This window comes from Eucyclogobius newberryi, unplaced genomic scaffold (genome assembly GCF_026437365.1).
Source record: "Eucyclogobius newberryi isolate DKJ021-1_F unplaced genomic scaffold, fEucNew1.0.hap1 SCAF_7, whole genome shotgun sequence".
Taxonomy (NCBI): Eukaryota; Metazoa; Chordata; class Actinopteri; order Gobiiformes; family Gobiidae; genus Eucyclogobius; species Eucyclogobius newberryi.
The window spans coordinates 37,893,749-37,906,752 of record NW_027316389.1 but is presented as its reverse complement, the minus strand read 5'-3'; the positions used below and the strand labels follow the sequence as shown (position 1 = coordinate 37,906,752).

The window sequence follows — 13,004 nt, the reverse complement described above, 5'->3', positions numbered from 1 at the left end:
TGACAGACGCAATTCCATCTCTTCCTTGATTACATACTGGATTAGTGAATGTTGTAAACTATCTGGATTATTGAATTTTGTTTAAATGTAGAATTGTGTAGAAGTTTGAGACATGGGCAAAGCCATTTATCAAATGGAGGGATGTACGTGTAAACAAATATTCCGAATCAATAATTACTAAAAAAAAAAATTCTAAAAAAAAATTGTAAACAAGAAAACTGTTTGAAATACACTGAACTGTCGAAAAGACTTTGTTTATCACCACAGAGAACGTGTTGGAGATGTGGTGTTTACAGAGACGATCCAAGTGGACGGAGCAAAGTGGACGGAGCCACACCGTGTCGTCCTGACCATTGGAGGGACGAGAACATGGGTGCTCTCATGGGAAAGTGAGAGAGAAATGTCTGGACAACACAGCGGCAGATCCATAACATCGCAGACGCAGGACTTCGTTTGTATGAGTTTTGTCCAGAGTCTACGGTAGAGTACGATACTCTGCTACAATGGACGAGAGTCAGAGGCTACGGTGCGCAGAGTACCATACTCTGTGGAAAAAGAATCAACAGTTATCATCATCACAGCGATGACGATAATATGGGTGCTGAACACCTGTATTATACAATCGGGACAATCGGGACAAGAGGGACAATCGGGACAATCGATCAACATACACAGACCTGGAATAGAGGGAAGAAAATAAGTGATCAACTTGAAAGGTTATGAAATGCATGATGTGTAATAATGTACAATGTATAATTGACATGACAGAAGCTGAAGAAACACAATGGCATATTATACAGCCACAGTTGTTTGCACTAACTAAGAGAGTCTTTTTTATCTGCTACAACATAACTACATGTAATGTTAATGAGATTATGAATTGAGATGTGAAATGTACCAGTTCATATGTGTCATAGGTGTGACCGAAGCGAGCAGCGGGAGGAGGTCTCTTAAGAAACCAAGAGAGGACGTGATATGGTGGTACGATGGTACGATGGTGATGTGGGGACACTTGTGGGACGTTGTGCCTATGTATCCCTTTTGTGGCCAGCCATGGTCATAACAAAGACCAGCATGACCCAGAACCATACCGCAGGGTCAAGGTCGAGAGGTTAGTGGACCCAGTAGCACCTGATACTACGTATTTGATGTTATTGGGGTGTCCAGAGAGGTCCCTGACGAGTCAAACTGACTGACCAGAGAGCAGTGGGTTTAAGGGCTTTCCGCTTGTACTTCTATATTTCCCATCACACCGCACAAAATTATGGACAGTATAAATGGTCTGTTTGTCAAATTACAGAGATTGACCAATCTGACTCAAAATTTAGGACAGTAATGCTGTAGACATGTTGTGGGCCGAGAGAAAAGAAGTGTGTTCAATGTTTGAGAACTGTGAATTACTTTTTGTGTGTAAAAGTGTCATTTTAACACCAATATGAAAGACATGTTGAAAACTGAAAAGAGTAATGTGTTTGGCTTATGAGACAGAAGACTAATGCTTTGATAAACAGGAGGGAAATGTGATAAAATGTGAATAATATTCACATTTTATCACATTTCCCTCCTGTTTTATGCAGCTAAAATCTGGAACAGTCTTCCTGAAGATGTGAGACAGGCTTCTACTCTGACAATGTTCAAATCTAAGCTAAAAACAGTTTTGTTTAGCTGCGCATATGACTGAAAGGATTTTTTCTTTGCACTTCTCTTTTGTTTGTGATTTTATTAGTTTAGACAATCAGTTGGATTGATAATTTTTAATTTAGTTAATTTTATTGTATTTCTGTTTCTGTAATTTCTTTGTGATTTGAATGCATTTTTCCTGCTGTGAAGCACTTTGAATTGCCTTGTGTATGAAATGTGCTCTACACATAAACTTGCCTTGCCTTGCCTTGCCTGTTTATATTATATGATTATATTTCTGTGATGTATTTTATCTGCATAATAGTGATATTTTATCTGCATCATTAGTCTAAGAGAAGAACGGGTGTGTGACAAACTGCATTTGTGAAGGGGTCGTAAAGATGGGCCAAAGGATGTTTACCCTAGGGGGGGGTGATAACCCAGAGGAGTCTGGGTAATGTTTACCCAAGGCTTGATCTCTACGGAAAAATACCAAGTGCCTTGATGTGAGGCTGACCAATGAGAAATGTGACCCGCCTATTCCAGAATATCTAATAAAACCAACCAGCACGGGAAAAAACAGTGAGACGCAGGAGGATCAGCCAGGCTCCTTACAACGGCCTGGCTGACACAGTCCCCGCGTTTTCTCCCATGCATGCCACACAAATGTCTGATGTTTCTGTGTCGTTTCATATTCTAGGTTGAATTGTGTTCTCGATGTGTTACGGAATAGCATCGGTGTATGTCTAATTCCATGACAATAACGCACAAACCGCATTTATTTGTAATGACAATCTGGCAACCGAGACACCAAACCTGCGCTGATTGGGCAACTTCATTGTGCGCGAGCAGAACGAGAGCAAAACATAAACACAACACAACGTGGTCCCTGCGTGGTCCTCATGTCCAGAGGAATATATCTCCTGGTGCCGAAAAACGAAAGAAGAAACTTCTTGACGATGTAAAGAAACTGCAAACTCAACAACACTCTCCAGGTATTGAACTTCTCTTACAAAGAGACGGTTAATGCTGCTGTTTGAAACAACACGAGTCTGTCACGTTAGTTCGCTCAGGCTGGAGGCGAGGAGAGCTCTGCCCCGCGCACAATAATATGTGTGAATGAAAGATAATAAGTTTAACATTTACACCAGCCCCGTAGTGTCAGCTGCAGGTGAGGCCGGTGAGGTGGCGTCTATGGCCCGGTCACTAAGAGGCGGAGATCCGGTCCGGACGAGTGCCGTCTCGTCCAGAACCTCTGACGTGAAACTTTGGAGTGAACAGTGTGCGGCCCTGTCCTGTCCCGGGCCCCTGTCCTGGGCCCCTCTCCCTGGCCCCTGTGCAGCCTCAGTTAGAGATGAGCTGGTTTGAGTTTGTGTCCCTCTCTCTCACATCACCATGTGTGAGATCAATCGTGACTCGTGATGTCTGTTTTACTTTGACTTCTTAACGTGGAATGAGAGGAATGTAAAGGTTTATGCACGTAAGGTCCATCAGCCAATCACATCGCAGCATTGTGTCATGCAGGAGTCCAGTGTGTGATGTTCTGATCAGAACAAACATTTATATTATAATTCACTTTTAAATAGAGCAATAAAACATTTCAATTCATTTAAAAAGCATCATTAGACTATTTGTTATAAATTATAATAAATTGATAGTGAAAAATAACCAGACATATTATGATTACGTCTGTTATAGAATAATACTATATATTTTTATACAAAAGTGGCAAAGTTGCAGAAACGCAGTCTCTTCACTATAGCTAGGTTTGGATCTTCACTTCTCGTTCGGTTCATTCTCTGGGAATAACATGTTTGCACTGTGTAGTTTTATCAGTGTTAATTATTAATCAAGCAATGCTTATGCCATTTGTTTAATTGAATATAACTTGTTTTGTCACTTTGGCAAGAAGGAACAGTTGGAAGCTGTAAAAGATAAATTAGTAAGGATAACTATTAATTTTACATTTTCAGTTAAAATGAATCAATTTGACCATAATTATTTTTCATAGCCAATATTGTATTGAGTAATTAAGTACACTAATGTATTAATAACTGGCTTTAATCATTTTCTCCTGGCACAGTTTCATCACATCATCATTTTATAGCATCACAACCTGAACATTTTACTCTTACTTTAGCCGGCTGGACCTCATTAAAATACACCAGAATACACGAAAAAGGTCTGAAAATGTCTGGGGAAGTGCCCCCAGACCCCCCCCCGTTCATTAATTTAAACTGCTAATGTGGCTGTAGACCCTTAACGCCCACAAATACACCCAAAAACATATCTGGGAGGTGTGTTATTTGTACAGGGAGTAGAGGTGATGTCAGCGGAATACCAAGTTGCATTGTGGGATTTAAGTTATCCATATTTGAGCTTGTGAGGTGTTGAGAATAAACTAACTGGCAAACGGATGCCCTGGAGTTTTGGTGCGCTTTGTTTGCGTTGAAGAAAGTTCCTATATGTGAATTGTTCACTGACAATGGCAATAAAACTGATTCTGATGACGTGGTGAGGGGCCCCCAAAAATGTTTTCGCTTAGGGCCCCCTGAAGGCTTGGGCCGGCCCTGAGGACTGCATTATACCATCACACACCAAAGTCACTTTCAACAATGACAAACCCTGGTTCACACCCAAACGGAGACAGTTGAGGCGGCAGAGGGAGGCAGCACACAAGGCCGGCGACAGAGAACGCTACAAAGAGGCAAAGTATGGATTTAGCAGGGAGTGTTGTACCTGAGCGCGTTCATGAACGAAAGTTCATGAACGCGCTCATAATTTTGGTGAACGTGAATTGAACGAACGGTATTACTGCTGAAGAACGAAACTGTGAACGCGTTCATTCTGGTGTCTGTGAACGGCAAAATTCTGTGTAAGGATTTAAAATTGGATATGAAGATGAAATCTGAGACATTTTTTCAGCATTAAACTAATAAAATAATTGCTGCCTGTGGTTGTATTTGGGCTGTGGAAATAATTTAGAACAATTATTGCATAATATTGAAAAAAAGAACTGAACTAGTTACTTTTTTGGAGCTGTGAACTTAGTTCAAAATTTTGAATTATGAACTATGAACTGAACTAGTTCATGTAGAAAGTGAACTTTCCCAACACTGTCAGCAGGGAGTTATCGAGAGCTAGATCACAGTACAACTGCGTCTGAAGCAGCAGTTCTCTGACAACAACCCGCCTGTGTGGAGTGGCCCCGCCTGTGTGGAGTGGCCCCGCCTGTGTGGAGTGGCCCCGCCTGTGTGGAGTGGCCCCGCCTGTGTGGAGTGGCCCCGCCTGTGTGGAGTGGCCCCGCCTGTGTGGAGTGGCTCCATGTGGAGTGGCCCCGCCTGTGTGGAGTGGCCCCGCCTGTGTGGAGTGGCCCCGCCTGTGTGGAGTGGCCCCGCCTGTGTGGAGTGGCCCCGCCTGTGTGGAGTGGCCCCGCCTGTGTGGAGTGGCCCTGCCTGTGTGGAGTGGCCCCGCCTGTGTGGAGTGGCTCCATGTGGAGTGGCCCCGCCTGTGTGGAGTGGCCCCGCCTCGGTGAGAAGCCGGACCCCAGTCCACGCAAACTACAAGCCCAGAGCCCCCCCTTCTGCAGACGACCGAAAACTGGCCTAGCAACTCTGCACCTTTGACTGCACCTGACACTCCCTCCCCCACTGGCTCCGCCTCTGCCAAACCACTACAAGTAAAATCGTCGTTGAACCAGGAGTCTGCAACAGGCATGGAACTGGGGAACACCAGGATCTTTTTAAATACCAGGATCTTTTTAAATACCAGGTACCATAGTTCCCCCGTTCATGGAGAAGGGGGAGTAGAGCTAGCTAGCTTAGGTTTAGCATGGCTAGCCCCTTTCTCTGCGCTGTTCTTCAGTTTCTTAGACATAATATCCCGACATAAGTCCAGTCTTCATATTTTTGCTCGTATTAAAGGTGGAAAAAAATTGACGGGGGCTCAGTATTTAACCCGACTTTCTGGCAAACCTAGATGTGCGACACTCGATTCACATTAAGCATTTTATTATCAGACATGAGGAACTACGTTGGTCACAAGTTATTTTCTCTCTTTAGCACAAATAAAATGTTTTCAGGACACAAGGGGGAGATTGTCATCTCTGCTCATCTAAAAAGAGTGAGTCCACGTCCAAATATTCATCTCTTAATGCCATGTGTGAGTTTCTGGTGGAGTAAAACAGGAGGAACAGTAACATGAACGGGATCATATTTTTTTACCCGTTCCATTGTGTTGCCCTTAAAGTTGAGTGTATGATTCACTTGGAGAGTCTCTTCTTCTTTTGGCCTCTGCAGATGTAGCAGGACGGTCTATTGTCCACCTGCAGGTAATGACTGAGGTGAGGGCGCCCTTTAAAAGGAGGCTCTGTTACGTTGCCCGACCTCTCACTTCTGATGTCAAACAAAGATGGCAGCTCTGCCGCAGACTGGCCAGCCAAAGGATAGTGGCAAACTAGTGCTACTTTCAGAGTAAAGCGTCGTGGCCTCAAGGTAGTTTAGCTCACACCTGGTGAGTTGAATCTCTATACGTACTTTCCGCACTCTTGTGTAGTGCCTAACATGCCTTTCATCAGCAGTAAGCGACCTTATACAGCCGTCAGTCTTGTATTCTAAACTACAGCTTATGACGCATTGTTTGTGCCGTTTTGGGGTCCTTCCAGGAAGCCGGCCTCGGTGGCATCTCCAAACGTGCTTCAGGCATAGGCTAACAACATCATGAGCTCCTCCTCTGCTTCTATTCTGGGACTTTTACGTGTCACGTTACAGAAGTGGTGACAACGCTGGATGCGAGTAAAATGTAAATCTGAAATGTGACGAATGTGTTTTAATTTATTGAACTAACTTATCTAATATCATACAGCTTAATAAATGTACACCTTTTTGTATCTTTGTCTCTGTCCAATCATTACAGTCCAAACTTACCTGTGTGACCTTTTATGACGCGGGATTAACTAGTTGGAGGGTTCCCTGTCCCTTCCTCTAAAAACAGGGTGTTGTGCATGTGAAGCAGATACTGTGGGTGCGACGACGGCACGACCGCTCGTAACGCCACACAGACAATGTTAGAAACAAAGATGGCAAACATTTTCTTTTATGCAAAATTATTTATTTCCAGAGTAAAATAAACCATATGTTGCCATACAAAAGAGTAAGAAACGAAACACGTGAACACAACTGAACACTGACATGAGCACTGACTCTTGACAGTACACAGCCCCAGACATGTCATTACAATACATTTAATTATGATAATACTTCAAGTGCTGACCAATAAACCATTTTTTCATAGACAAATATATTACCTCTAATTTCTTAAAACACAAAAAATAGAATTTTCTTTTGTAACATTTAACAGTCCTGCTTATAATATATATATCCTTTTAAAATTATCATTGTCAAGAAAACCATATTGGGCTGAGTATACGTTAATAAACCTTCATTCTGAACAGTCTAAATATGACGTAAATATGCAGTGCACATTTTTTGCAGCTAATAAATGAAACATCAAGCGTCTAGTATGAAAACCTGTGTCTACATCCAGCAAGAAGAACGCAGACGGTGCATCAAGTTATTTCTCTCTGGCAGTTTAGAAACTATAGGCCACTAAAACACCGCCATCTGCCTGACGGAGGCTGTAAACTTGGCAACTTTGAATACACAGCTAGAAAAGTGTGTTTTAAAACTAAAGACAATATGGCAACTAGTAGTTTCAAGTCCATGGGCTAGTTCTCCTTTAGCACCTGAGCACAATAACTACTGAGGTGGAGGTTCCTGCTCTGGGCCAGGTTTTGGTGCTTTCAGCTGACCTCAGAGCAGCTATGGCTGTAGAAGTAGTTATTATAAATAGTTTTAATTAAATCACACCTCATGTGTTGTTCTGGCTTTGGAAATATGGAGTTATTTTAGGTTTCAAAACATCATGAAAATCTAAATGGAAAAAGTATGCGCTTATGTTTTCCAGGCTCAGCGAGCGCCAGGATTAGTCGCCCTCTGCTGGTGACAGTGGGAAGTGAAACACATTGAAATCAAAAGCTGAAAAAATGACATTCGGTCCAGATTAGAAACTCTGGACTAAATGGGACATTTTTTTTTTGCTTTATATGTGCCTTAATTTCCTTTTTCCTCTCATTGGATGTCTGCTGGGTTTGATTTTTGTCATTTTTCTTTCTGGTCTAGTTCTGTTTCTCTTCTTTTTTTTTATACTTTATATAAAAAAAAAAAATCAAAAGCCAGACTTGTTTTGGCCACGTGGCTCTCACAGATGATTCAGGGGACTGAGTGTCTGTTTTTGAGAACATTTCTTTAAAAGTAACATTTTATCATCTCAAACGTGATGGTGTATTGAGGTATTTTCATAAAAACTATTGTTTCTGTTGCATCAGATCATTTCTATTGTAGTATTTAGTTCAGAACAGAATCTCACCTGGCCCCATCTGTATTCAATTCCACAATTTGAGTCAACCATGCTAGTCTTAAACTTGACATTATTTTCTTTATTTAAAGAGCATGAATGTTCTGTCAGTTGTAGTTAATTTAAGCTTATTTGATAAGATTCATAAGGTTTATTTTTTATATAAAGACCGGTTCCGTCCATAAAACACGTTAATGACACTTAACGTGCTCCATGTTTGTCTGAACTGAGCTAAAAGAGTAAAAGGAACTGCAGATTGAAACTAGCTATTTACTTGAGATTTTTATGAGCTTAATATTACTGTACTTTGTCCCTTCAACTAAAGAAAGGGACGATGCAGACCGCAGACTCCACAGTGGAAAGATCCAACAGGTCTACAACAAATTGTCAATTAATAATCAATAAAAACATTTCATCCTTTCAATAAAATAAGAATAAACTCCTTAATAAATATTCCATTGGCGTGAGCAGCGTCTACAGCACAGACTCCATGTTCTCGCAGTACTCGTGCTCATCGAGGCTGTAGATGAACTTGGTGCGGTCCACCGTGTCCGGCCCGTCGCTCAGGGCCGGGTAGAACTGTGCCGGGCTGAGGTGGCTCTCCTGACCATGGATGTACTTCCTGTAGTTCTTGCGCAGACAGTACCAGGTGGTGGTGTAGAGCAGGAAGGCCACGCCCTTGAGGATGACGGCCAGGCCCACGTACAAATGCCGGTACGCCACGTTGTCGTAGAGGAGGCAGGCGCCGCGCTCGCCGCACTCGGAGCTCCAGAACAGACACGTGGAGTCTATGCCTGCGCCGAAGATCAGAGGAGGAGGGATGAAGCCTGAGGAGGGACAGAGGACAGGCGGGACAGGCGGTCAGACTGGGACACATGTTAACACCAGTCCAGAGGACAGGTGATCACAGTTAACCAGGTAACGGTCACTAAACGCTAATCCAGTCAAAACATTGGCCTTTTTTATACAAAGATCCTAGTCCAGAACAAATAAACTAATATTTGGCTCTTACCCAGCAGCCGCAGCAGCAGGAACAGGACTCCCAGAGCATAGGACTTCAGTTCAGGACTCACCGTCCTGAGGGACACAGAGGACAGCACATGTTTCTTATGTGTAATTCACTCCTGAACAAACAGCACAGAAGGCTTCGCATCTCAAAGACGTTTCAACTCGCATCCAAGAATTCTTTTTGTTCAATATTTTTTTTCAGGTTAGAACAAAATTGTCAATACAAAGAATGAATGGTTCAATAAAAATACAGACACATCATGAAACAAAAATATAGACTTCAGAATTGAGTGGATGAGGTGACGGCGAACCATGAAAGAAAGAAATATCTTAATAAAAAACAGCAGCAAAAAAATACTTCAACTACTTCAACTCGTGGTTTCATTTTGTGTATTTATCCAGACTGTGAACAACAAGTTTAAGATCTTCTACTCGAGTAGTGTTAGATATTGAGCGGCCAGTATAAAGTCAGACATGTGAGTACGTTTCAAGCTAGCATCTGTTAGTCGCTCTGAGTGAAATGCTAACTGTTAGCACGTGTCTCCAGGCAACAAGAGCTACAGTCACATGAGCACTGAGCCATTCAAAAATTGTATTTTGTTCAACACTGACTATTTGATTTAATTTGAGGTATTTAGGCTGAGCAAAATAATAGGTCTGTTTGCCGTAACCCAACCGACCCGGTATAAAACTAGCCGACTGAAAAACAAAATATCCGCATTTTGTTCCAAAATTCTTTTATTTTTCAAATATTTGTTGAAGCCTGACCCCTGGACTATTGGAGCCCGACCCCTGGACTGTTGAAGCCTGACCCCTGGACTGTTGAAGCCCGACCCCTGGACTATTGGAGCTCGACCCCTGGACTATTGGAGCCCGACCCCTGGACTGTTGAAGCCCGACCCCTGGACTGTTGAAGCCTGACCCCTGGACTATTGGAGCCCGACCCCTGGACTGTTGAAGCCCGACCCCTGGACTATTGGAGCCTGACCCCTGGACTGTTGAAGCCCGACCCCTGGACTATTGGAGCTCGACCCCTGGACTATTGGAGCCCGACCCCTGGACTGTTGAAGCCCGACCCCTGGACTGTTGAAGCCCGACCCCTGGACTGTTGAAGCCCGACCCCTGGACTGTTGAAGCCTGACCCCTGGACTGTTGAAGCCCGACCCCTGGACTATTGGAGCTCGACCCCTGGACTATTGGAGCCCGACCCCTGGACTGTTGAAGCCCGACCCCTGGACTGTTGAAGCCCGACCCCTGGACTATTGGAGCCTGACCCCTGGACTGTTGAAGCCTGACCCCTGGACTATTGGAGCCCGACCCCTGGACTGTTGAAGCCCGACCCCTGGACTGTTGGAGCTCGACCCCTGGACTATTGGAGCCCAACCCCTGGACTGTTGAAGCCCGACCCCTGGACTGTTGAAGCCCGACCCCTGGACTATTGGAGCCTGACCCCTGGACTGTTGAAGCCCGACCCCTGGACTGTTGAAGCTCGACCCCTGGACTATTGGAGCTCGACCCCTGGACTGTTGGAGCCCGACCCCTGGACTGTTGGAGCCCGACCCCTGGACTGTTGAAGCTCGACCCCTGGACTGTTGAAGCCCGACCCCTGGACTGTTGAAGCCCGACCCCTGGACTGTTGGAGCCCGACCCCTGGACTGTTGAAGCCCGACCCCTGGACTGTTGGAGCCCGACCCCTGGACTGTTGGAGCCCGACCCCTGGACTGTTGAAGCCCGACCCCTGGACTGTTGGAGCCCGACCCCTGGACTGTTGGAGCCCGACCCCTGGACTGTTGAAGCCCGACCCCTGGACTGTTGGAGCCCGACCCCTGGACTGTTGGAGCCCGACCCCTGGACTGTTGGAGCCCGACCCCTGGACTGTTGGAGCCCGACCCCTGGACTGTTGGAGCCCGACCCCTGGACTGTTGGAGCCCGACCCCTGGACTGTTGAAGCCTGACCCCTGGACTGTTGAAGCCTGACCCCTGGACTGTTGAAGCCTGACCCCTGGACTGTTGGAGCCTGACCCCTGGACTGTTGGAGCCTGACCCCTGGACTGTTGGAGCCTGACCCCTGGACTGTTGAAGCGTGACCCCTGGACTGTTGAAGCGTGACCCCTGGACTGTTGAAGCCTGACCCCTGGACTGTTGGAGCCCGACCCCTGGACTGTTGAAGCCCGACCCCTGGACTGTTGGAGCCCGACCCCTGAACTGTTGAAGCCCGACCCCTGGACTGCTGAAGCCCGACCCCTGGACTGCTGAAGCCCGACCCCTGGACTGCTGGAGCCCGACCCCTGGACTGTTGGAGCCCGACCCCTGGACTGTTGGAGCCCGACCCCTGGACTGTTGGAGCCCGACCCCTGGACTGTTGAAGCCCGACCCCTGGACTGTTGGAGCCCGACCCCTGGACTGTTGGAGCCCGACCCCTGGACTGTTGAAGCCTGACCCCTGGACTGTTGAAGCCCGACCCCTGGACTGTTGGAGCCTGACCCCTGGACTGTTGGAGCCTGACCCCTGGACTGTTGAAGCCTGACCCCTGGACTGTTGAAGCCCGACCCCTGGACTGTTGAAGCCTGACCCCTGGACTGTTGAAGCCCGACCCCTGGACTGTTGGAGCCCGACCCCTGGACTGTTGAAGCCCGACCCCTGGACTGTTGGAGCCCGACCCCTGGACTGTTGAAGCCCGACCCCTGGACTGTTGGAGCCCGACCCCTGGACTGTTGGAGCCCGACCCCTGGACTGTTGGAGCCCGACCCCTGGACTGTTGGAGCCTGACCCCTGGACTGTTGAAGCGTGACCCCTGGACTGTTGAAGCGTGACCCCTGGACTGTTGAAGCGTGACCCCTGGACTGTTGGAGCCTGACCCCTGGACTGTTGGAACCTGACCCCTGGACTGTTGGAACCTGACCCCTGGACTGGCCTGAGGTTTAGGGCGGGGCGAGGTCTTTGTCATCTCGAGATGCTCTATGTATCGGCCAAGTTTGATTTTGTCATTGATGAAAAATAGGCTCCGCCCCCTCCAATGGCTCAATGTATTTTGATTTTCAAGAGGGCGGGCTCTTCGTGCTCGTTACAGATGTGCTGCACCGTCTGTTCAGAAGTGGAATACACATTTCATTTTTTCACAACAAAGTCTGGACGATTAGTTTTAACCCAGGGGTCGGCTCCTGCGGCTCCGGAGCCGCATGCGGCTCTTTAGCGCCCTCCTTGTAGCTCCCTGGAGCTTTTTCAAAAATGTAAGAAAATGGAACTAGATGGAGAGATATATTTGGTTTCTGTCGGAGGACCAACATGACGCAAACATTAACCTTTTCCAAAGCTGTAAAAATGTTTATAATAAATATTAAATTTCAACATTTCCGTCAACGAAGATTTCCGTCATAACCTGCGACGCTCGTTTCAGCGCGGCGCACGTGGGCGGAGCAGTGCCGAGCAGGTTCAGTGTGTGTGTACATATGTGTGTGTGTGTGTGTACACATGTGTGTGTGTGTGTACACATGTGTGTGTGTGTGTGTGTGTGTGTGTACACATGTGTGTGTACACGTGTGTGTGTGTACACATGTGTGTGTACACGTGTGTGTGTGTGTACACATGTGTGTGTGTGTGTGTGTGTACATATGTATATGTATGTGTGTGCGTGTGTGTATGTGTACATATGTGTGTGTGTGTGTGTATGTGTACATATGTATATGTATGTGTGTGTGTATGTGTACATATGTGTGTGTGTGTGTGTGTACATGTGTGTGTGTGTGTGTGTACACATGTATGTGTGTCTGTGTGTGTGTGCATATGTATATGTATGTGTACATATGTGTGTGTGTGTGTGTACACATGTGTGTGTGTGTGTGTGTGTGTACATATGTATGTGTGTGTAAGTGTGTACATATGTATATGTATGTGTGTGTGTGTGTGTGTGTGTGTGTGTGTATGTGTGTGTGTGTGTGTGTGTGTGTGTGTACGTGTACACA

General features: G+C 46.0%; 1 protein-coding gene across 1 annotated transcript in view; it reads right to left on the bottom strand.

Moving 5' to 3' along the window:
- Positions 1-6,707: 6,707 nt before the first annotated feature.
- Positions 6,708-13,004, bottom strand: part of slco3a1a (solute carrier organic anion transporter family member 3A1a) — an 82,799-nt gene continuing 76,502 nt past the window's right edge. Inside the window, exons 9-10 of the mRNA XM_072435805.1 lie at positions 9,047-9,111; positions 6,708-8,861 (exon numbers count right to left, since the gene is read on the bottom strand). Of these exons, the coding sequence (XP_072291906.1) occupies positions 8,509-8,861; positions 9,047-9,111 (418 nt within the window). The 3' untranslated portion in view covers positions 6,708-8,508. The remainder of the gene's footprint in view (positions 8,862-9,046; positions 9,112-13,004) is intronic.